Raw genomic sequence first — 25,182 nt, 5'->3', positions numbered from 1 at the left:
CACCAGTTGAACTACAAATTGTTTAAAACCTTTAGAAAAACGTCGGTATTGAGAAAAAAATAGTCGACCCTGCACTAAAGTACACGTCTTTAGAAACAAGCATTTTTAAATTTGTAAAGTTTGCAGCTGATAACGGCGTTTAAGATTGTGAGACATGCAAAACCGTTCAATAAACACATTTAAATACCAAACGTTTCCAATTTATCCATCTTACCACTGAGTGGCGCATAACAGAAGCTGTAAACATGTTGTACAGCTCCGGATTAATTGTTCGTCGGTGTGGAACGCAATTTCTGAAGAGAGAAGTCTGAAATTTTTTCCTGTTTTCGCGCCGTTTCCTTGAGTTTGTAATTGTGGTTTTTGTTGTTTGTTTGCTCCGTCAGATTTTGCAAAAGCATTTAGATATAAATAGGCAAACATACAAAAGTGTGCATTGCCCGCTGCTTTCTTGTTGTGAGCTATTATATCAATCTAACAGTCAAATGAGTTTTTAGAATTGTTTTTCAGCAAAATATATATACATCAGTTTTTTTTAACATTGACATTTCAAAATGTTTATGTTTCAAGTTTGGAGATTTGTATTTGCAAATCTATATGATATGTGCAATTCCGTTGATAACACAATAAATAATATACTTCCCAATGTTGTGTTTCAGTTGCTTGAAATACATCATTTCGATTAAACTGCTTTTCAAACCAATTAAACAAGTGAAGAGTTATCCATGGATTCTTCGAATAGCTTGCGAAAGCGAATGCCAGCACCAGGCCTCCCTAATGGCTGGATGAGAGAAGAAAGTGTGAGGCAAAATGGACTTTCAAGAGGAAAAAGTGATGTTTATTACATCAGGTAATGAATCAGGTTTATTGCCTTGTTCTATCTGTACAATATGGTAAAAACAAACTTATGCAGTAAGTGTTTAGGAATCAGTTATTTTTGTTTATTGATTAAAGTTTTTAGTGCCAATTTAGGTTAAGCTTGTCTATATTTAAACAATAAATTTCTAATGCTTTTATTGATATCTATTTATTTAGTCCGATTGGGAAAAAAATTCGAAGCAAACCAGAATTAATTCGTTATCTTGGATCATCTGTGGACCTTACATTTTTTGATTACCGAAGTGGAAAAATATTGTCTGACAAGTCCAAGGCTCTAAAAAGACCCAGAAGTGCACTGGAAAAGGTTTGGAATTTAAAGTCTTATGCTTGTGAAAAAACAACTAATGCTTTCAGTGCACCTTGTATTTTTTATGGCAGACAAACTAAGCTGTAGAATGTTTTTGGGCAATTTATTTTTCTTTTTTTTTTTAATAGTTTTGATTTATGTCATGTTTAACTGCAAACACTTTGTTTGTAAGTTGTTGCATTTTAAACATTAATTTGACTTCTGCAATCATTACTTAGAATGGAAAAGTTGACTTGGACACATCTATTCCAAATCGCCAAACTGCAACCATTTTTAAGCAGCCTGTCACAAAGAAAACAAACCACAAGGCAAACAAGGTGAAGTCCGACCCAGCTCGAAGCACTGGAAGGCCCCCACAACAGGTTGGGTTTCACAATTATTAAAGTGTATATGTTTGTGTATGTTTATTCTTGTCCTATGGTAATGTTTTTAGGTTTGAATCTCTTGGTTCAAATGTTGTGTGTATATGTATACATTACCATGCCAACATATACAAAGGGATACCAGACCAACAAATACTAGCCAAAAGTAATTGTAGTTGCTGCAGAACTAATATGTGGCAAATGCAATTATGTTAAGTAGGTCTGTTTCTAATTCAATACAGAAATAAAATATTTCAGTTTGAGTCCCTTAAACCTCAAAGGCAATTGCCCATACCAAAATATATTACATCACATTGAAATAACCATACATTTCAATTTCACCCACTTGTATATCGTGCATGTTGTGCTGCATACCACATATGTTTTCCTGTTAATCAGTCTTAATATCTTGCAGAGTTCATGTACTTGTAGGTCAGATTTGTTATCTTAAAATCAGCTGCACGTTCTATGTGCCATTTATAAATGTCTACAGTCTTTTTGACAAGCTAACACTGCTATTACCAACACATGGACAAGATATTACCGACACAGTTGTCTAATAAATCCACATACATATTACATCTTTTCACATTCGTTATGTGTATGGGCAGTGTTAAAGGCATTTTTCAACCCATTTTGATGTTCTGTATAAAATAAAATCCACACATTTTGTGTTAAGGTAGCATGAACCATTGATTTGTTGAATGAAGTGTCAAAAACATTTTTATTGAAGCCAAATCCCGAATGTTGCATATAGACATACAACAAAATAAACCGCTGCTGTTTACCTATACTGGGGCGTTTTGTGTTGGTCCTGAGTTAATGAGCTTCGTGCTTGCGTCACTGAGACCGCGGGTTAAACCAGGTCAATTCTGTTTGCGGCTCCGTCATGTGTTTTGTAACATCGCACCTGTACACGACCGTGGTGCAACACTTTAGCACCTACAAGGGTGCGTGGGCCGTTTTAGTGCGTTTTAGGTATTTTTGACAGGGTAATTGAAATGAGCATAATGCCACATGTACAGTATTGTGCATGTTTTTCCTAAAACGCCTGCGCATCTGAGAAAAACAACATGAATACCTGCACGTTTTAACATCACATGCTTTTAATGTGCGCGTTTTTTTTTTTACTTTTCTTCACCTTTGCCCATACATGTATTTTCCTGACGTTGAAAAACAAGTACCACTGTCCAATGTTCAAAATCATAACCTATGTTGTCATTTGTTTGCAGCTCTTTCGTGAAAAACGCCTGAGTGCGATAAAACCGGTGGATATTGCAGAAAAAGTGATTGAGACCATCGATCTACCTTCCACAATACAAGGTAACATTTTCACTGGCTGTAAAACACCACAACGTCACGATAAATGTAAGAGCGATGGCTTTATTTGCCTAAATGCTTCGCTAAGGCGTGTGCGCAGTAAGGGTGTTGATGAAGCCAAATTTGGCCATTTTACCATCTATATGGTCACATGATTGGAACCCAACCTAGACTTTCGCAAAATAACACGAGCTGTTGTCCCCTTTCTCTTTGATTGCGAAACAACTGTACAGAACAACAAGTAATGTACATTAAATGGGTGCGTTGTATAGTGAGTCAAGTAGGTAAACATGCCATGAGATGTTTAAATGTTGGCATCCACACTCATGCGTCGTGCATTTGACAAAGATTTTTATTAATAACAAAAAAAATATCCCAAGCTGTGACATACCGTAGCAAATGCAAATAAACCTTAAAATGTCAATAACCAGCGTTTTGCTTCAAAAATGAGGGTCGCCCTGTAAGCGTTTTTTGGAGAAAGAAAATAACAGCAACATTTGTTTAGAGTTAGACTAGTAAATCAAACTTGGTATTGTTTTATTCCTGGCGCGTTGCCTAATATACCAAGGGCGTCGCACAAAAAACAAAGAACCACTGCTATAGTTTATAATGCAACTGTAAATGTTAGAAATACAAGATGGCTGACCGTGGACTCGATTGTTAACGGTGGACTTGTTTCGCAACCAGTGCACGTTTGTTTACTTTGGTAGTAATTTTCTCACTCCGCGCGACCGCGATTGTTGCTTATGACGTCATAGGTCATCTACGATTGACGTAACGCGAAAAACAAGTTGTCTTGTCACTCTCACAATTGTTGCAACAAGGTTGTGTAATCGCCTGTAACTACGCGGTTTGTGGGTGTTTGCGTCATCTGTTCACAATTGCCACTTTTCACATGGACATATTTGGCCATGTGTCAATTATAAATAAAAATTAAAAACAACTATTAAATTCAGCTGGGGACAAATTTATAGTTAACAGTACAAATCTGTCTGCAAAGCATTTTTATGCCGTTGTTTACCTGTGTTACTTCAATTTATGTAACAGCTAAAATGCGTTATTACTAGGGCAAGTTTTTGTTGCACTAAAAACGTGAAAAAGTTGCACTTAAAATCAACAAAAGTTGCAGTAAAAAGTTGCATTTATGCACAAGTTGCATTTATGCATACTTCTTGGAGTTAAAATGACTAGTAGGCCGCAGGTTGGACAATCCCTGCCTTAGACTGTCATCTTAACAGATATCAAGGTTATCGCTTCTTACTTGCAAAATAACGAATGCACTTTTATATAACGCTTTATGCTTGGCTGGGGTTGTTGAACTTCTAGCTTGCAAGCCAACTGTTGCGTCATAGATAACATTGAGATGCAGCTAATCCATCACACAGCTCTTTGTTATGCAAATCAAAGAGAATAGAACCATACTAGAAATAGTTTTATAGCGTGTTTTGTAAATCACTTCTTTACATTTTGCGCAATACTTGATAAAAGTTGCAGTAAAAAGTTGCACGAAAAATAGAAAAAAGTTGCAACATAAAATTCCTACAAACAGCTTATAACATCATACTACATAAATTCTGAGTATTTAGGAAGCTGCCGGAAGCTGTAAAAAAAAAGTTGCAAAAGTTGCAAAAACTTGCCCTAGTTATTACCTTTTCCAAACGCTCTGCTTAAAGGTATAGTGCTAAAGTTAAGGTGCATAAGTTTGTATCGCGATATACGTTGTAAATTGAACAAGAACTAATTTAACACGGACAAGTCAATACATAATATTTGTGAAAATATCACGCTTTGACAATTTAAGAAAGGCTTAGAAGCGGCTGTTTAAAGTGTTTAATGCCGCATTTAGTATCTGCTTATGAGTGACTGGTTTCTTCTATTTTGCGTCAACTCTTTACATGGTCGTATCTCGTATGCACATGAATTGGTTCTGATTTTGGTTTTGTATTGAACCTACGCAATGTTATAGCTGTTTATTAAAAACCCCGTCAAACATCGAGGTTAAAGTCTTTGCACGACCCCATAAACGACTCTTTAGGTGATGTTGGTTGTGTGGGGTTTGTGAACCTTGGTCCATTGATTTTGGAAATCCTGCAAAACGCATTTAGACATCTAAAAATCACGCTTTTATTTGTATAGATTTTTTTCGGTACTGTGTACATTTTTAATAGTGAATCCGACGTCCTAACAGTAAACAAATCCGAACCAGTTGTTGCTCGTGTCTTCTTTCTTTCATTCATTTACAGCAGTGGTTCCCAAACTTTTTCATTATTTTGTCAAAACGGTCCCTTTGCCATTATTTCGAGGGCTCGCGGTCCTTAAGCTGGAATGTGTATTTCAGAAAAACGAAAGTTGATTGCAGGATATACGCTAGTTATGCAAAATTGCGCATAATAATGATCTAAAATCTAAAGACAGCTTGTGACATTACAGACAACATAAAAAGCAGCACGATTGTGCGCGAACAATTGCATTTTTCATAGTTGTCCATTCAATAAAGGCTATTGTTTAGCAATGGAGACAGTCGATTTCTCAATTCTCTTGATTTAAACTTATTCAGTGGCACAAACTGACGCTAAATAAGATTATAGAATTACTTTACCCGCTTCGCGGTCCCCCCAAAATTGCCTCACGGACCCCTTAAGGACCGCGGACCCCAGTTTGGGAACCGCTGATTTACAGGGAAGTCGTTCTTCGCACCTACTACCCGTTAATAACCTTCTAAAGTCTTGTTGATATTAGGGCAGTATTTCTTGCCAAAGATAAATAGTTACCAATTTCTCCGCCAAAGAGGAAGTGCTTATACATTGTAAGAACAGTATCTTTGCTGCAGCAGCCTTATCGAAACACAAATAAATAGGAAACACAAGCAAATAAAAATGCGTTGGTTTCGGTTTCGGGCAAAATTGAACCAATGTTTGACCTGGTCTGCTGTATAATTGATTAATCACAGACTGTTTACAATAATTTATTCCCTTGAACACCATAGTGTCCTTATAACGAAACACTACAAAACTAAACATTATCAAACAAACTTTTGCTACATACCCCTTTAAGTTGAAGTGCAAACCCCTACAAAATTTGTATATATTTCGTTCATCTTTACAAATCGCCTCGCAAAGTTAACAAATACATGTACACACCGAACCTAACAGTTCATTACTTGTGATGGTGCCAGCGTTTCCTATTTCCGGATTCTAGCGTTCTGCAAACTAAAAGAACAATTGCGCTTAATCGTTCGTTACTACACTGATAGATACAGTAAAACCGAAAGACTGTAAATCCTTGGTAATTTAAACCAAGGATTTACAGTCTTTCGGTTTTACTGTATTAAAGTTCAAAAGGCAAACAGTGATCGTCAGTTTAAGACATGCTGTTGATGGTTTTGATCTATTACTAAAGTTATCGTTTTGATCATTCACTTGGACATTGGATCACCATGCACGACAGCAAAGAACAACGAGTATTCATGAGAATTGTTGAAACGGAGCCCAAAATCGCCTTTCTACAAATTTAAACCAAGGATTTACAGTCTTTCGGTTTTACTGTATTAAAGTTCAAAAGGCAAACAGTGATCGTCAGTTTAAGACATGCTGTTGATGGTTTTGATCTATTACTAAAGTTATCGTTTTGATCATACACTGATAGAGATTTCGCTGTATTACATTACATAGGGAGTAGTGTTGATCTTGCATATGTTTGTTACAGCGGTGGGAGCAAGCACAACATCTGAAGAAATCATCCACAGGATCGCCTCACAATTGCACGAGCCCGGTTCGACTCCTATCACAGGTTAAAACTGTCTAAATTGCCCTCCAATTATACTACTGTACATGCAACGATAAAAATCTATAAGTGTGCCTAAAGTCGACCATGTCTTATGCCACTAAAGCATGATGACGTCACTAATATAAGACGTAGCAGTAGAGAAAACGCTGTTTTTCTATTCCAAAAATTTTGCAAGCCCTACCCTAAAAATACAGAATTCAACAAAATTTACGCATGATGACGTCAGAAAATATGACGTAACAGTAAAGTAGACGTTGTACTTTTTTCCCTTTCAAACTGAAATGTTTTTTGCAAGCCCCACCTTAAAAATAATTGAGATGTATCGAACGTAGCAAAATTGACGCATGATGACGTCAGAATAAATGACGTAACAGTAAAGTGGATGCAGTATTTCTGTCCTCCCAAATCGATTTTTTTGTAAGATGTTGAAAGGACAACACTTCAAAACTAAATGAAACGTATACAATAACGGTATTGCTGTAGCATTATTCACGACAACATTTTACCAATTTATACAGGCCAGCCTTCAACCGCTTTAAACAAGGACCCCTGTATCTGGCTGGACACCAAACAACCAATCTGCAAGTCGTTTATTGTCACCGAAGACGATATCAAGTATGTTTCACGACTTAAGTTGGCTGTAGTGATAAATTCGGGTTGTTGTCAACGTATAGAGGAAATTGTTTCCTTTGGGAAATATACATTTCAAATCTATGGGGAGAATCTACTACAAAATTAGGTTTTGCACAAATAACAGAACTACTGTACACTTTCCTGCCTTTAAACGAAAAATTTTAATATTTTTTTTAAAATAAATAAAGAAATGCATTAAATTACCAACCGCTATATCCACAAATTTTTCTCGTATTGTTATGCGCCCATTGTTTCCTATTCAATTGTCATTTGTTTTTTATTTGAGTGCAATTTCGTTTAACATAAAAATACTGTAAGAGATGTTTTTTTGAATAAACTACTTGCATGCAAGAACAATTTGCCACTAGGCAATGTTTTAAACCATTTTAAGTTAATTTAAATAAACGGAATATAATTTTAATCGCACCAGCCTGTACTGTCACAAAAACATCGAAATCGTCTAATGTTTCGATTTTTCACTGATTTGATTAAATTATTCAACAACACAACCTTAAGTTTGACACAACGTGGTGAGTTTGCACAAATGGAAAAGGATTTTCTGAAGCACAACATAAAAGTCATCAAGCCAGCAGATAAGATTCCCTGTGCTCAATAGTGACCTCTAGTGCAGTAACCCTTTAAGTTGTCCGTGTTTAATGATTTTGTAATTTTAGTTAGAATAAAAACACGCTATATATTTATTAGAAATATTTATTATGGGTCCCCTTCCCTGAAGGGGACACATATTGTTTTTGTCCGTATTTTTTTTTTTTTTTTCTTTTTTTCTTTTTTTCTTTTTTCTGTCTAACGCTGGTTTGTAACGCTCGTTTGGTCAAGAAAGAGTGCTTCAAATTTATTCAAATTTGGACATATGTTAGATATTAATCCAAACTTGGTCCACCTGAAGTTTGACCCCAAATTACCCAGCGGTTCACCCACAGGCCCCCGAAACGTAAAAATTTTAACGCTGGTTTGTAACGCTCGTTTAGTGAAGAAAGCGTGCTTCAAATTTATTGAAGTTTGGACACATGTTAGAAATTAATCCAAACTTGGTCCACCAGAAGTTTGACCCCAAGTTACCCAGCGGTTCACCCACAGGCCCCCGAAACGTAAAATTTTTAACGCTGGTTTGTAACGCTCGTTTAGTAAAGAAAGAGTGCTTCAAATTTATTCAAATTTGGACATATGTTTAATATTAATCTGAACTTGGTTCACCTGAAGTTTGACCCCGAATGACCCAGCGACACACGCTCGTTTGGTCAAGAAAGACACTGTAGGCAGAAGTCCCAAGAGAGTACGTTTACGAATAATAGGGCAGAGCGGGAAGGCTCAGCTTGACGTCGGACAGACGTTTTACGAGACGTCGTTTCGGTGATTAGAAATCAGCTGTTTTGCACAGCAATGCTATGTCGTTTTATTAAGTTATCACTCACATTTTCAGTTTCGGCAAAGGTTTCACACTTATGACGCGATTTAAACCTAATAAGCGTGCTTCGGTTTTGTATAATGTCAAGCAAAACTTTGTTAAACAAACTAAATATAAAAAAATAAACTTGACTTTTTTACAAGATAAAAGTTTTTTTAAATGCTCGTTGTCAGGTTGGCCGCTGCATGACCACGGGTTACTTAAGGTCAATTAGTAGGTATTACTAACACAGTTCAGAACTTTCTTTCGTCATAACGTAGCGTTTTTTTTTTGAATCAAATACCCAAGGCATGTATAAATTAGGTCAAACGGTGTTGTTGAACACCAAGGACGGCGTGCTATTGAAAACGGTGTCAAAAGGTCAAACAGTCGTTTGGTGTGTGCATCCTAAAAGGTTACTACATGTCAATGGTACTCGTTTTGCGAAACAAAGTTAAATGAAAAACTCGTTTTACGAAACAAAGTTAAGCAAGAGATTAAATTGAAAGTATTTGTTTCGTTCTTTTTTAATGTTTTTGTAATTATACGACAATAATAGTGCAAAAAAATACAACAAAATTTTTCATTGTTGGGTTAATGCTTTCTAAAAATTTGTTTTAAGAATTTAAAAATCACTGCAACATTAGTTTACCGTAAATCCGCACAAACACGCGTGTGGAGACCCATTAGTTTTTGTTTACAAAAACAATCATATGTGTAGATCAAATGATGTGTATAGTAAATTGGTAAATATCGTATAGAATATATAAAATGGAAGTATATCAGAAAGCCACCATTCTAGTTAGAAAACTCATTGTACCCCTGCAAATTGTAAGTTGTAGCATGTTTGCAGGCGACAGGAGAGCCGAGTTCGGGCTGCCCGTGAACGACTGGAACGAGCTCTGAAGCAAGACACCGACATACAGCGACAGGAACTCATGCTACTCGCATAATCTGTACAGTTTGTTGGTGAGCACCGTTTTAATCGTTTTTTTTACTCCTTCGCTATGCTAGGGACCATGCAGGTCTATTAAACAGTCTTCTAATGGCAACTTAGTTTCTGAAAATAAGTCAGAAACTTTGAACGCCAATCTAAGTGCGCTGCCCAGTAATTGAAACGCTGTACAACTTTCATGACACTTGACCTAATTTAGTGTTCGCGACCCATGGTTTAGGACCGATGTTAAGGGCATTCTAGGGCAAAATTGGTTTTAGGGTTTTCTTTTCTTGGCCTGGTTATTATTACTTCTGGACTGCATCAGAACCTAAAACACATCTAAAGTTTGAAAAGAAATGCAATGACAAAAGTTTGACTAAGACTTCCAGTGAATACATCCTCAAGCTAAAGCGAATTTGGCCATGTGGTATATAGCGTCATCTAACGACCGAGCTAATTTAAATGTATTAAGCCACCAGCGGAGCGCGAGTACAACCTGATTGTTTACCCCTCGTGGCTTTACTCCCGCTCAAATGCGCACGTGTTGCTGCGTAGATCTGAGATGCATAAATGCTGGTACATGTACACAGTAATTATGCTTTCTTCACAATTATTTACCACAATGGAGAATACTTTTAAGTAGACGTGGTCAAGACATTTGGTCTTTATTTCGTAATAGAGGATGTGAATGTTTTCCTAATAACAATCATACCGTTAGTATGTGCACAAAAGTGATACAATATACTAAATAACATGATAAAACCATTTAAATTATTTAAAACACAACAAATCTGAAACATTTATCAAGTGGTAACAAATTTAAGAATAATGCACATGTCGTACAACAGGTGCAAAAAACGCAAAACCTGTGTCGAATTTCGTTGCCTAAAATCGAATGGAGCCGCTCTCTTGGCTGAAACACGTGTTTTGCACGTGGTCTGAAGCGGCATGCTTGTTTGCACGCGGTCTGTAGCATATCCTGCTAAAGGACGCGACAGCAGATCAACATAGTTTTCGGGTTGTTTGACTTTCGCAATACCGTGGTTCCATGGGCAAGAATTAATTAGCAATGTACACAACATATTTAGAGTATGATTATGAAATGATTTCGCGTTGTATTATATGGACTATATTGCTGCTGTCGCGTTTTAGTGGGCGCTAAATAACTGGCATAATGCGCTTAGGTGGTTGGCATGTTAGCCTTCACTTTCGCGTTAATGGCATTGCTAGATGTGTTTTATTAAGTGTTAAATTACCTACTGGGTTTGTACAAGGCATAGTAAAGCGTTGCTATATCCTTGTTCAAACAAAACAACATTCTTCCTCTTAAGACTGTAACTGTTTTATATTTCAGTTAAAAAAATGGGTATGAATTGACATTGGAAATTGCTAATCGTCTGACATTAGGCGATTTATTATGTGGAAATCGTGCAAAATACGCGCACATGTTACATTTAGTGTGTATGTTTAATGTCATAAATGCGTTTTTTGGTGTTTTATCACCTACGAAAGACCCATATATGAACACAACAGTTTTGTCTGCTTTCAGAGTCTGGGAGGTTTTGTATGTCCAAATGTAAAATTTTGTATGCACAGGTGTCACTTTTCAGCCCTTAATATATCGCATATGATGACATTAGCTTTTCCCGAGCGTTTAAGAATCTAGCATGTTCCTTTTTGCAGCCATTTTTCTTCCAGGGCGTTTAAAATCCTCACAAAGTGTGGGCGTCTCGTCGCTTTTGCATCACATTGCCGTTAAATCGACAGATAAACTCTTCTCAACTTCCTAAAGGACCGCATACACAGTTTCCGCTTAAACCTGCATGATAGCAAACTCCTCGCTTGATCTTAAGCCCGGATTTCTGCTTTAGCGAAACCGACACTTTCAGGCGTGTGGATTGGTTCGTTTCTGTCTCGGGAGTCTTTTTTTTCTTTTAACTTAGTGCGTATTTTCGGTGACATGGTTCGAAACATTTGACTTTGTGGTTTAATGCTGATTTTTCTAATTCAGGATTGCTTTAAAAAAATCGGGTGTACTTAATCCTCTATACAGCACACTGACTAGTACGTTCTGGCAAGAAACGGATAAGTCAATGCGGTTGTAAAAACCTAACGTTTGGACACTTTTAATTTTGACAGGTTATCTTTTTGCTAATATCTTGGCTTGTCCGTTTCTTGTCAGAATCTCAAAACTGTGAACTGTGTACCTAACTATAACGTTGATCAAAAACTTCTTTTATCGCCGTTAAAGCACTATTTGATCTGGATTCGTTTTATCCCAAGTGAGATTTATGGCTTGGTAAATATCTCTAGTTTATTAATGACGCAATGTCAATAAGGCGACAAGACCACGGTTGCCACAGGGGCGTATCTACTGTGCGTAGGAAAGGCCAAGTAAATTTGGGTTGGTTGGTAACTGAAAACCAATGGCTATACACTCGACTGTTTTTCCAACATTGCCAATACTGCTAGTTTTGTATTAAGTAAGAATCTGATGTATATTTTTTACAACTTGTTATGTTGGTGGTTCAGTTACAAAGACCCCTAACACGGTATTGTAATTTCCAATTTTTCAATATACCTCTGCCATTTGCTGCGCTTCGGTTTTAAAAAAATATTTTTTATGAGATTGATGTAAAACTCGTGGTTCAAGTCAGACGAACCCTGGACCACAAGTTTATCCTGCAATCCGAGTCGTGTTAAACGGAAACGTCAAAAACGCCATCTTGCTGCACACAGTTGATTGCTGCTCTAAAAATCGGCTTGTTGCAATTTTTTGACAATTTAGTTAATGAACTTGCAGTGAACACGTTGCTTTAAAATTGTTTGAAAAGACACTCCGTTGAGCGTTGCAAGTATCTCGCAGGGGGCTACCTATATTATCAAAGGTGTTACCAGACACTTAAAGTATGCACCCTTTTTAAACAATTGTATGATGGGAATTGTATAAATTGTATGAATGTGCCCCCTTCAAGGCACAAAAGGTAGTTTGTTGTTGATTTTTAAACCGGGCACACAGGTCTATAGTTTTAGATAGCCTACCGGCTGTATATACGGCTAGATGCATGCACGAACATGGCTCACAATTTGTGCAACTTTATGTACTTTTCTTAAACAACCATAATTATAAAAATTCCCGTCTACAACCAAATGCAGTTTTCTCTCAAGAAATTAAACCGTTCATGCTGTGCTTTAGTTTTAGACATAGCCTATCGGTTGTACGGTTAACAGCTTGCGCGAATGAGTATACCAATTCCTGTGGAACTTTATGCGGTATATCGTATTCGTGGGTAAAGGAGGGGAAATGTGTTTGCAACTGACGGTGTTTTGTTGCTTAACGTAACTTAACACTAGCCAACATCCTGTCGGGCGTATGGCTGCTAAGTTTCAAATACGTATAGGCCTATGCGTAGTACACTGCTTTTTGGTAAGACTTCCAGGTGAATGGATGCTCACATAAAGCTAAAATAACTAAATATTTTGTTGTAAGCTAACTGTTTGAATTATAGACAACTGCAATTATGTAGTTACCAAATGTATTTACGGCCCCTTCTATATCAAACATAACCTAACATTTCCGACTGTGGTTAACACTGCTTCTTCGTAACACCGTATCGAGTAAGGCCTACGTTTCATGCACCGCATTACGGAAAAAGTGGATTACAGCTTTAATTGCTAATGTGATGCTAATAAACAAAATAAACTGTTTGTCATTTAAAAAATTACTTCTCAATTTTAGGGTATTGTTTTGCATTTCTCGCGCAAGTGTTGGATTGTATGTTTATCCCCAATTTTCACGCTGACAATCATTCGAATAGCAAGTCATGTTGTGTCAGATTTGGTCGTATTGCACATAAACCCACATGTCAGCTTCGACGCTTCTGGCAGCGTATTTTAAGCTCAAACCAAAACATGGTGGGCATTTAAAGTTAAACATTGCGCTTCCATAAAACAACAAACAGCATGGCTATAATCCTTTACAGTTGTTGCAACTCATTTTGGCAGAACCATTTTTGCTGCCCTCTAAAACAAGCACACTTATGATTGTCCTACCGCGTACATCTGCTACAACAGGTGGTGCATTTGACGTACATTTTCATTTGACGTACAAGTCCTTGGTTGATTGAAAGGGCAGGGATGTACAAAAAAGCCGCCCGTTGAATAAAGCCTCCTCCAAAATACGCAATCTACTTATAAAACGTACGGAATTTTTTTAAATGTTTACGGTTAGGGCTTTTATGGTCGGGGTGAGGGTTTGTGAACACATCATATAGTACCGCAAGTTAACGCTTGTAAGAAAATAAAGTTGAATTATATAGTGTTTACAAACCTGGCCGTATAATAGCCCTTGCTGTCAGCATTTTTAAGTTTTATTTCTAGATTCCGTATTTTGCGTATTTTGGAGCCACCCGTTGAATAAGGGTTTTTCGACCTAAAGAGAAATTTAAATTAATGTTTTGCCTGTTAAACTATGTCTTGGCCCATCAGTATTAACCCAGTGCGCTTGACCCATATACATACGCAAAAAAATGATTTAAATTCGTATCTTTATAGCGTCGTGGGTTCGAACCTCACAAAAAATGTTTTTATGGACCACAAAAAATCAGTTCATTACCTTTTAGTTGTAAACCAAAGTCTTTGTTTTGTTGAAGCCCATATGACAGAAACCAAGCGTGAACATACATGAGTAGCCATCTATACATTACTAACCATGTGTTGGCGTATTGGCCACAGTAACTTATGTTCAGTATGTCACGTACACCAACGGGCCCAAAAACATACGATGATCAGATACATCGAAATGGCTTGAGTTTCAATATGTCGATTTGAGCCGAAAGCCGCAGTTCATTTCGCGGTGGGTTGGTTCAAAGCAAATGCCAATACAGTACATTGATGTTTATTACTATTTATGTATTTAATATTTTTAACCTTAACGTTGTCACAGCGTAACCAAATAAACCGTAGATCATACAAAGTACACACTGTGTACAAAATCAATACAAAGAGCATCAGAATATTTTACCTCAATGACCTTCAGAAATTTGCAGTTTAATTTCAGTCCCGTAAACGTAAACAGCTTTGTTTGTAACCTAGAGGTCAACGCCAAAACGCGATGCAAAATCAATGCAAATTGCGTTTGTTTTAGAGTTAAGCAAATTACTTTTGTTTGTTTGCTCATCCTGGAAAGCACCGTGCCTGTTGTTGCAAAAACAAACACTACGGTTGTCATAGCAACTCAGATCTGCGCTGTGACTGGCTGATTCACGCGTGGCTTTTCATTTTATTGTTTTTTTGCATCATATACATTTTCGATTTTATATGCACTGGTGTGAACGCTGAAATGATGGTGTGGTTTCGGTTTATATGGCAACCCAAAAAAAGGTCGTTGCTATGGCAATCCAGTTTGTGTGTGTTCAGATACGGACCGATTTTCTTGTGAGCTATTCTTGTTTTACTTTGTCATAGTAGCGCAATAATGTTTTCATGCGGGTTTGGTTGTCATGGCAACTTGAATGTTGTGCGTTTCGGATAGCAACGGACTTTTTAAATTTTTGCTTTGTCATAAAAACGCTGGTATATTTGAAAAGTGGGATTTTTAACGTTTTGGCCTGTTCCTATTCGTCAGTCCTGTGCTATTGCTAAATCAGTTTACGTTAATTGCTTATTTTGTCCTTTACTAAATCTTAGGAAACCTTCGTGTCTTTTAGTAATTCCCCTCAATATAAACTGGCGGTCGAGATATGGAAATGAAGTAAGGAAGCATTTTCGGTTAATTTTTATCCATTGTGCATTTGCATATTGCCATAACACACATTTATTACAAAATCGACTGTTGCCACCAAAACCGACTTAACACACGAAAATAGCTCACCCAATTTTTTAGCGATGCTAAATATACGCACTTTGGACCCACTTGCGTAGATGGTGTGTTAAAAAATTTCAATTTTAGGCTGTGGTGAAAAATGACGAATGTACACAATGCGTCTAATGGTTTCGTACACTTAACCATACAAACATGCCTTATGAGCCAAAATGAATTGCAGTGGCTCCAGTTTGTAAAAATAAGTTGTGTTGCTATTTAAAGGTATGTGAGGGCCAAAATTTAACAACCTAGTAATTTTAGATTTTTAGAAGTCCAATTCAGTTTCTTCCGGCAAACGGCGGATATATAGAACTTAAAGCCCTCGGGCCTGGTTTCTGACGTAACAGTCCTGACGTAAAGCTCACTAAAATTGCGGTCCGGTCAGTTAAATTCGCCGACAATACTTGACTTTAGGGTCAGATCCGTTTAAGAAAACCCACAAAATCGTGTTAAAATCTGTTCATAAAGTCTTACTGTATGTTAAAAATATATTGTTTTCTGCACATCTTGCGTTCATTTCTATTTTTGACACAGAATTAAAACAGTTTTGAAGTCACATCTTTGGCACAGTAACCTACTCTATTGTTAAATATAGAATTCGGTTTTTAAATTTAGAACAGGTTTCTTAATTTACCGCAAAGGCGAAAAATAATCGTTAACAAAGATTGCAAAGCTATAATTTTTGCTTGTTTATAGCGTCGGTTGCTTTTCAAAATAGAGTTGCTACCGTTTCCACCATGTTACCAGTACCTAGTATTTTAGGCTGATATATAGTGTGAGATTTTTCGCACGGTATTGAACTTTCACGCACCATAGCTTTTTCACTAAATGAAAGCAGTTCGTCATAAAAAAATCATAATGCCTTTAAAAATAATTATTTTCACAAACTAGTGAGGAATTTGTACTTTTTAAAATCCTATTGCGCAACGCTTTTCAACCTTTTACAGTTACTGAACTAAGATTCGGCAACTGTTAAAAAAGCAATACACTCAGGGTTGCCATACCGTCTTTATTTCTAAGATTTGTCCTTATTTTAAAGGACAACGTCTTAGAAAAATTTATTATCCGTATTTCTAAGAAATGTTCTTGTTTTTTTTTAACAATTACATGTCAAGTTCCTGCTACAAGCAAAAGTAAACCAAAACTTGAGCTGTCGTGAGATGCACGAAGTACATTTTCTACGAACAAAGAGTTGCTGGTATAGATTGTTTCTGGCTAAAAAAACATGGCATGTGATATGTTAGGGTCGTATAAATGCAAAGATTTGTTCAAAAAAGTTTGTTTCGTTTCGTATGAAAGTTTAATTTTTCGGTTGTCCTTATTGTAGTGTTTTATTGCCAGGAGCCAAAAGCACAACCGCACAGCACGCGCGCGTAACTAGAATGACCTCCAAGAAGGTGGAGAGGTACAAGAAAGACTACGTAGTAGAAAACCACCCAAGCGTATAAATACGTCACAAATTCACTACATCTTCCCTCTTCAGAAAGATTGTAAATACAAACATAACAATAATAGACAAAACGAAAAATACGTAACACTATTCGCTAAATCGCTGCGGTGCGTGTATAGTCCGACCAGACCGAGTGTGGTATGTTGAACCTTCCAGTGAAGCACTCCGAGCGTCATCATTTCTTTCGACATCTTCTGTGTGAGGGATAATGGGCTCAAACCGAGCCTTGTACAGAAACCGTCGATTTCGCCTGAGCAAATCGTCTTTTTTATCCTTGATGATGTAAGAACGATGCTTGTGAGAGGCTTTGATAACAGTGGCCGGTTCTAGATTTATGTCACGTCGGTGATAGATTTTGTCTCCAGTTTGAAGTGGTGGAAGTGGTCGAGCACCTCTATCAAAATACTTCTTCTGTTGGTTCCGCCTCTCACGCATATATTGTTGTGCGACTGATACAGGCACAGTCCTTGGCTCAAGATGTCTGGATGTCATAGGTGACAATTCTCTTAATCTTCTCCCCATCAGCAATTGCGCTGGCGAGCCTTCGTTTCCGATCGGCGTATTCCTGTACTGCAAAAAACTTAAATACGGGTCTTCATTAGACTTGAAGGCTTTATCTAACAAACGTTTTACAGTTTGTACAGTTCTCTCGGCCAAACCGTTTGATTGTGGATATAATGGACTCGATGTTTTATGTAATATGTTCCAATTTGTACAAAAATCTTTAAAGTTTTGACTGTTGAACTGCGGACCATTGTCTGATATGATAACCTTCGGAATCCCATGCCTTGAAAATAAAGATTTTAAATGAGAAACTACAGCTGGACTAGTTGTAGTTGTCAACAAAACCACTTCAAAATACTTGCTGTAATAGTCCACTACAACTATATATTCATTTCCATTCCATTGAAATAGGTCTATAGCGACTTGCTCCCATGGCGTCCTAGGTATTTCATGATTGACTAAGGGTTCTTTTGGGTGCTTATTTTGAAACAATTGGCAAACTTTACATTTGGCAATGTAATCACGGATGCAATTTGTCATTCCGGGCCAGAAATACAAATCTCGTGCTTTTTCTGTACACTTTACAATTCCCATGTGTCCACCATGAATGCGTTTTGTGACAAGTTGTCTCAGAGACGAAGGAACAACGATTCTCTCACCTTTTAACAGGACATCTTCTGTTACAGACAGTTCGTCTCGAAATCCCCAAAAATCACGTGTCTGCGGAGTGCATGAATTTCGCGCGGTGGGCCAACCGTGAAGAATATACCTTTTAAGCATTTGCATACATGGGTCCATCTCAACAGCGCGTTGAATTTCTTTGAGATCATGAATCCCATCTGATGGCAAATCTATAAAATTAACATGCAAATTGTTGTCACATTGGTCCGATTCGTCACTGTTTTGAGGGTGGTTTCGAGATAGGGCATCTGCAATCGGGATATCTTTTCCAGGTTTAAACGAAACAGCAAAATCGTAATCTTGAATCTTTATCATCATTCGCTGCAGTCTAGCAGAGGCTGTCGAAATCGGTTTCTTGAAGATGATTTCCAAAGGTTTGTGATCGGATTCAACTGAAAAATGTCGGCCATATATATATTGATGAAACTTTGCGCACCCAAAAACTATTGCTAGCATTTCCTTTTCAATTTGTGCGTACTTTTGTTCAGTTTCGCTTAATGCTCGGGATGCATACTCGACAGGACCATTGTCTTGTAACAAGACAGCGCCCAAACCATGTTGCGATGCATCCACTTGAATTTTTAATGGCGAATTAGAGTCGTAAAATTTAAGTACTTTACCGGTTTGAGTAACGTGTTTCTTTACAGCGTTGAAAGCTGTTTCGTGTTCTGTTTCCCAGCACCACTGCTTGTGTTGGAGTAATTGCCTTAACACAGAAGTCTCTTCGGAAACCTGCGGCGAGAATTTGCGCAAGTAGTTAACCATTCCCGAAAAAACACTGAAGTTCCTTTAGGGATGTTGGCGATTTCATTTTTGATATTGCCTCAATACGTTTCGGATTGGGCTGAATGCCATTCTGGCCGATCACATGTCCAAAATACTCTACTTTCGGACAGCAAAATTTGCATTTGTCAAGATTAAGTTTAATACCTTGTTCCCGGCAACGTTGCAGCACTTGTCTCAAGTTATCTATTGCTTCATCTAACGTGTCCGCCCATAGCAATATATCGTCGATTATGGCAGCTTGTTTGGGTAAACCATGCAAGGCTTGTTCAATTCTCTGTTGAAAAACGTCTTGGGCCATTTTTAGACCAAATGGCATTCTTAAGAATTTGTATTTTCCGAAAATAGTGTTAAAAGTAGTAAGTTTTGAGGAAACTGAGTCGAGCGGAATTTGCCAATAGCCCGATCGTGCGTCTAATATCGAAAAGTATTTGGCACCAGATAATTTACTAAAAATGTCGTCAATAACTGGTAGTTGATAATGTTCTCTTTGGATTGCTCTGTTAAGAGGACGTGGATCCAAACAAAGGCGAACACTACCATTTTTCTTTTTAACAACTGCAATTGCGTTTACCCAGTCAGTGTACTCACATACAGGTTCAATAATTTTCTTTTTCACTAAGTAGTCGAGTTCGTCTTTCACTTTTTCCTGAATAGCAAACGGTATACGTCTTGGTGGACTTACGGACGGTTGAACACTGTTGTCTAAAATAATGTGGTAAGGCTCTGAAAAACATCCAATACCTTCAAACACATCTGAATATTCTTTACACAGATAGTCGGGAGTTTGACAGGGAATATTTTTATTTATTTGCATCAGTATTTTTATTAGGCCCAACTCTATGCTTGGTCTTAACCCCAAAATTGGTGGTGAATTTGAATGGACAACGTAAAACACTTCCGTGATTTCTTTATTCTTGTACGTGCATGTTAAATTAACTTTTCCAACAGGGCGGATTACTGATCCGCCATAAGCGATTAAAGTCACATTTGTTCTTTCCAGTTGAATGTCCTTCATTGCTCCGAATGGAGGCGTGGGTTCGAATCCCACTTCTGACACCATGTAGTGTTTTATTGCCAGGAGCCAAAAGCACAACCGCACAGCACGCGCGCGTAACTAGAATGACCTCCAAGAAGGTGGAGAGGTACAAGAAAGACTACGTAGTAGAAAACCACCCAAGCGTATAAATACGTCACAAATTCACTACACTTATGTTGGGGACCATGTCGATAGTAACCCGGAATACAATAAAGGAGTAACTAAAAACTACTTTTAGATTTGCACGATTTCAAAGATAAATTTGTGTCCATTTTAATGCGCAATCGCATGTCTCTTGTCATTTGTAGAACTGAATATATGTCCCTACTTTTTTGTAAAGAGGCGAGTTTCGTTAAACATACGTTGGAGCATGCCAATTGTCTTGTGGCACTTCGGTCAGAAAACACACATACCCTGAAATGCTGGCGGCCCTTGAAACATTGTGGCAGCCAATATGCGGCGTTAGCTTAGTCATAGAAATTCAGGCCACGCTTGTGTTTTTAACACCTCGATGTCGTAACAATGTTGCATCAGAACAGGTGTCCACTTTTCACATGAGATTTTTTTGTCATGTTTATCTTAATGTTTAGAAAATAGGTCGCATGTATTGGTCGATGTGGCTTCAATGACCCACTAAATGTACTGGAAAAAAATGCAAACGTCTTGTCTGGTGGCTGTTTTTGCACAGCCCATGTATTGACGAATTAGTTATGTAACAACTATGGGTTTTTAACCAGGGCTAAATTTCACTTTATGTTGTTGGAGTAAATATGAACAGACGCTATTTTGGGTGGGTGTGTTTGAGTAGCGTGATAAAGAAACTTGGTAGTAGATGTTACTTCTATGCCACTTGATAAACGAGAGAAAAAACGTTGACAACCTATTTTTCAGCACTTCAAATTCATTTTAAATTTCGACAAGCTGAATGTGTTTTACATTTACAAGTACTGTCATTACATATGAATGTAGGATTTTTTTTCCGTTGAAAAAGCTTCTGAAATAATAGCGAAAGACTTAAGAACACTATACACGGACTTGAAAAGTTATTTCATCAAAAACGTAACTGCCATCATGCAGACGTTTTAATAATCGCTGTTGCATCTGCCTAAAGTATTCTATATACGCACAAGTACTCGGGCTAAAGATCAGTTGCAGTTTTGCCTTGGGTGGTGACCAAACAAGGCCCAATCTTCTAAGCAGTGCATAATATTCCACCGCAAAATCCAGTTTCGGTGATTTTTAACCACCCGGAAGGAAGCCTTTTTGCCAGTAAGTTCGTTTCGTTCCGCGAACTTCCTGTGTCAGTCATGCTGTTGCTCTCTATTACACTGCGCGTCATTTGTGCAGCTGACGTCATCGTTACATCACAGGGTCGGTTGCAAGCACCAGCGCGGAAGCGATTTTCGGTTGCCTGGCAGTGCAAAGAAAACTATTTTTCTATTCATAACTTATGAGTTTCTAAGTAAAGGTCGTCGGAAGGTCACACCAACTATTGGGATACTGAATGGCAGAATTATGGGTGTGCGGTTACCATAGAAACGTCCTGTTTTATGAATGGAAAATAATTGCGTTTATGCACGTCAATATAAGTTCCATTTTCTGAACGCGGGTTTTGTCCCAATTTTATCAGTTTCTTGACGTAGATGGCCGTCAAAAAATACCCCAACGTGGATTTTTAGTTCCAAATGACCGCTGTATGCCCATTTTTTATTGATAAGGCTGTGTGTTTTTTGTGCGTTACACAATGAGTAGAGTTTCTCGATTCATGACGTAGTTAATTTGTAACACGTCATCCTCTATTTTTCCAAGCGTTCAACGAAAAATCTAGCCGTGTTTTTTATCCCAAGGGCGAAAACAGAAAACACTAATAGCGCAAGGCTTACTTGTGACTGAAAATGGGAAGCCGCAGACTCGCATTACACTGTATACGCAGCGAGTAGAAGCACTCCCGTTCTTTTTCCGCGACCCCGGGCGACCGCCTGTTATAGCAATTAAGTTATTCCATCAAAACTCGTCAGAAGGTTTCCCCCAATAGCTGGTTCTATGCCTCACTATCGGAACCTTGTTTCGTGTTTTCGCCGAGGTCGAGGCACGTTGATTGTGTGCAGAAACGAGATCGAATTTACCGGTTACAGGGCTTGTAATGAATGCCTTCCTGTGCCGCCCATGTATGTACGCGGGGTTCTGGCCTCCTCGCCTCATTTGAGTTGATTAATCGATACTCTGTGACGTTTAATTCGATTTTAGAGGAATGAGAAAGCCTCAGAAATATGCTTTTGTGAAGAAAACTCGAATAATTCACCTGTTAACATTTACAGTTTTTTTCTAGTAGCCTTGATGCCTGAAAATGCAACCTAAAACAAAGCCGGCCAGAATGGAATCGCTAAAATTAAATTTTATAAAACTGGCTTTAAATTTTCAATTTTGCTTTACAGTGGGATGTTTTGCCAATTGCTCGTTGCGCCAAATTTAAGTAGCGTGACACGTTGATGCCATGCGTTCGTGTCACTAGTTTTTGTCTAGTGTGACCTTTCGACAACCTTGAAATAATTCCTGTGCAAAAATAAAATTAGAAAAAATTCTATGCAGAAATCCAATTAAATAATTCATATGCAAAAATAAAATTATAAAAATTCAGATGCAAAAAATTTAATTAAACAGGCCCAGCTATTTAATCGTATTATGATAAACACAGGTTCACCTATAAAACACGACAATATAAATTTAATTCAGCAATGCAAACAGTAATCCAATACAAGTGGCCCCTTGCGTACTGGACGACACGAAAATTGGGTTACATCGATGCTTGGCATGCTTTTTCCCAACACGGCCCGTCATAAGCAAACAAACTTATCAGTGTCGAAGTTTGTTCTAAGGCGCCTGTCTCTATTGTTTGTGTGTCGCCTGGTTTTCCAAATGCAATGAACTGTGTGGAACACGTAGGGCTGTTTGTCAAAGGGCACCTGCAGGTCTTACGCAAGTCCTGGCGGATTACGGTGTTTTTTATGTCGTCACTGGCTGCACCTGTCAAACCGGCACGCGCCCGTGATTACTTTGCCTAGTTTTGTTGCTATGTACTGTATGTAGATGTACATGCCCAAAATTGCTTGTCCCTTATTAGGTATTTCCTAAGCTTTACTGGTTTAGTTTAGTGAACGACATCGGACTGTAATTCTTAACTTTTTTGTCGCCCGTGTCAATACCCAAACGAATCTTTTTTACCCCTGTTTTAAAGCTAAAATTATCCACTATGACGTCACGGAACAAAAACTATTACCCTAAGGCAGTGGTTCCCAAACTATGCGCCGCGGCACACTGGTGTGCCGCCAGATGTCATTAGGTGTGCCGCAAAAAAATATTGAAATTAAAATCAATCAAGTAGGGAAGTAGTACCAGGTGCTTAGACCACTAGGCCAACATGCTCCACGTCTCTGAGATGTTCAACTAGGCTATTTAACTATGAAAGTGACCTGTATAGCGGCTTTATGACCTCATAGTTAGTGCCTTTGTCAGCTAAAAAAATTATTCAAATGTTCGAAGTGCGCCAAATAATTTTTGTTTTTTCTAAAATGCGCCTTAAAAGAAAATAGTTTGGGAACCACTGCCCTAAGGCAAACTACCTCTTTGGATGCAGTTACCCAAAAAAGCATTGGTTTAGAATAGGAATTATGTTATTGATGTCCTAAAATAAATTACTCGGTTTAAGGCAAAAACCATGAGGTTTTCAAACATGCGTTTTTGGAATAAGCAACTTGTGATTTCGGTTATGTTTGCTGTATTAGTGTGTTACTTAAAAAAAATTTACCGTATTGTTGTAATATGATTTATTTTTGTTACAGACACATTTCCAGACTTTCTGAGCATTTATTGTGCCGTGTGCTGCCACGAAGGTCGAAGGGCAAATTTCTTTTCTACGGGTTCCTTTCCACTAAAACGTACACTTTCACTAGTGTACTAACAGCAGACAGTCAATTTACATGTCCATACTGTAATGAAAGTTGCAAAAAATGAGAAATCACAGTAACACACAAATGTACAGCAGTCAAAACAGTGGTCAAACGTTCGGACATTTCAATTCCTGACTTTTTATGATTTGTCGTTTCGAGTGATTTTTCAGTTATTTTGCCATTCTTTCCAAAACCACGTATACTATTGTAGATATCATTGGTTTATCACAACTGTCTTGGTACGGTATGACACTTTTTTGGCTCCATATATTACAAAGTGTAGCGAAACGTACTTTCTAGTCTGACGGCAGTGATGGACTATTTGTGTTTAAGGACTTTTATTTTTCATGGCGCTAATCGTGGCCTTTGTTTGAAGTGTACACATGTATTTGTGCGCTGGACACGCGTAACACAGGTGAAAAGCACATTACTAGTTAAGCTTTGTTCCGTGATGTACAATGTTGACCGATAATAGCATTTTCCGTGTTGGTATTTCTTTAGTACTTCAGTGTTTTTGCCTGACATGTACTGTTGTTACACACCCGGCATTTTTAAATAGAAAATGTTCACTGAAAACCAATGACACCAGATATTTTCTTCCCCCTTTAATTTTTTTTTAATAACGCGTAAAACGAGTAAATTTCTCAAAACGAAATAGTTGTGACAAACGGTATTACTCATTGTTTTTTGGTAGGCTTATACAGCTGTCAATAATATAGCCAAACTGACTGATACGTTCAGTAGCAATTTTGCTCGTTTTTTCAGTGTGACATTTTTGTTGTATTTCAGTCGTATAACTGCTATATTTGCTATGCTTTCAGCCAGCCATAGTCATACCTCTTGCGTGCCTTAAAATGGTAAAAAAAACAGAACAGGACACCATAAAAAAGCACACGTTTAAAAACCTTAAAACTATTTTTTGAGTAAATACCTTGCGTTCTTTTAACAGTTTATTTTCTCGCGACCAATTTTGTTCACTGCCGGGTCATTATTATCACGTGGCCCAATTTTTGTTGCTTTTTTGTTTCGTCACAGGCTTTTGCCCCACACACGTTTTTTCCTCGCTGCTTTTTTTCGGGCTATTCTCAGTTTTGCGCGGCGCGCTTCGGTCTCCTGTTCGGTGAAGACCCACTTTTGTTTCATCGCTTTTCCTCTTTTCCAATAAAAAACGCAACAAAATAACTGGTTTTGTGTTCTTGTAGAAATATAAGGATAAGGCTGTTCAATCTCCCGTACAATAGATATTAGTAAAGCACCCCCCCCCCCAAAAAAAAAAAAACAGTTTTCTT

At 37.8% G+C, this 25,182-nt stretch overlaps 1 protein-coding gene across 2 annotated transcripts; it reads left to right on the top strand.

The window, feature by feature from the left end:
* The first annotated feature begins 244 nt into the window (after positions 1-244).
* On the top strand, positions 245-25,075 carry LOC145212411 (methyl-CpG-binding domain protein 3-like). Of its 2 annotated transcripts, none has more exons than XM_080080521.1 (9): positions 245-347; positions 657-847; positions 1,033-1,180; positions 1,402-1,545; positions 2,778-2,868; positions 6,571-6,654; positions 7,170-7,266; positions 9,543-9,658; positions 23,786-25,075. In XM_080080521.1, the coding sequence occupies exons 2-8, from the start codon at positions 723-725 to the stop codon at positions 9,640-9,642; spliced, it is 789 nt and encodes a 262-aa protein (XP_079936647.1). In that variant the 5' UTR covers positions 245-347; positions 657-722; the 3' UTR covers positions 9,643-9,658; positions 23,786-25,075. The 2 variants fall into 2 exon arrangements, with proteins under 2 accessions (XP_079936647.1, XP_079936646.1); XM_080080520.1 differs by having other exon boundaries at positions 275-343.
* Positions 25,076-25,182: the final 107 nt, after the last annotated feature.

This window comes from Phallusia mammillata, chromosome 2 (genome assembly GCF_965637545.1).
Source record: "Phallusia mammillata chromosome 2, kaPhaMamm4.hap1.1, whole genome shotgun sequence".
Lineage (NCBI taxonomy): Eukaryota > Metazoa > Chordata > Ascidiacea > Phlebobranchia > Ascidiidae > Phallusia > Phallusia mammillata.
Note: the sequence above shows the minus strand (reverse complement) of the source record. Positions and strands in the feature narration are given on the sequence as shown.

Coding starts and splice junctions, on each gene's coding strand:
- LOC145212411 (XM_080080521.1), top strand. CDS start 723: ATGGATTCTTCGAATAGCTTGCGAAAGCGAATGCCAGCACCAGGCCTC. Junction 2,869..6,570: donor TCTACCTTCCACAATACAAG/GTAACATTTTCA, acceptor TGTTTGTTACAG/CGGTGGGAGCAAGCACAACA. Junction 6,655..7,169: donor CGGTTCGACTCCTATCACAG/GTTAAAACTGTC, acceptor CAATTTATACAG/GCCAGCCTTCAACCGCTTTA.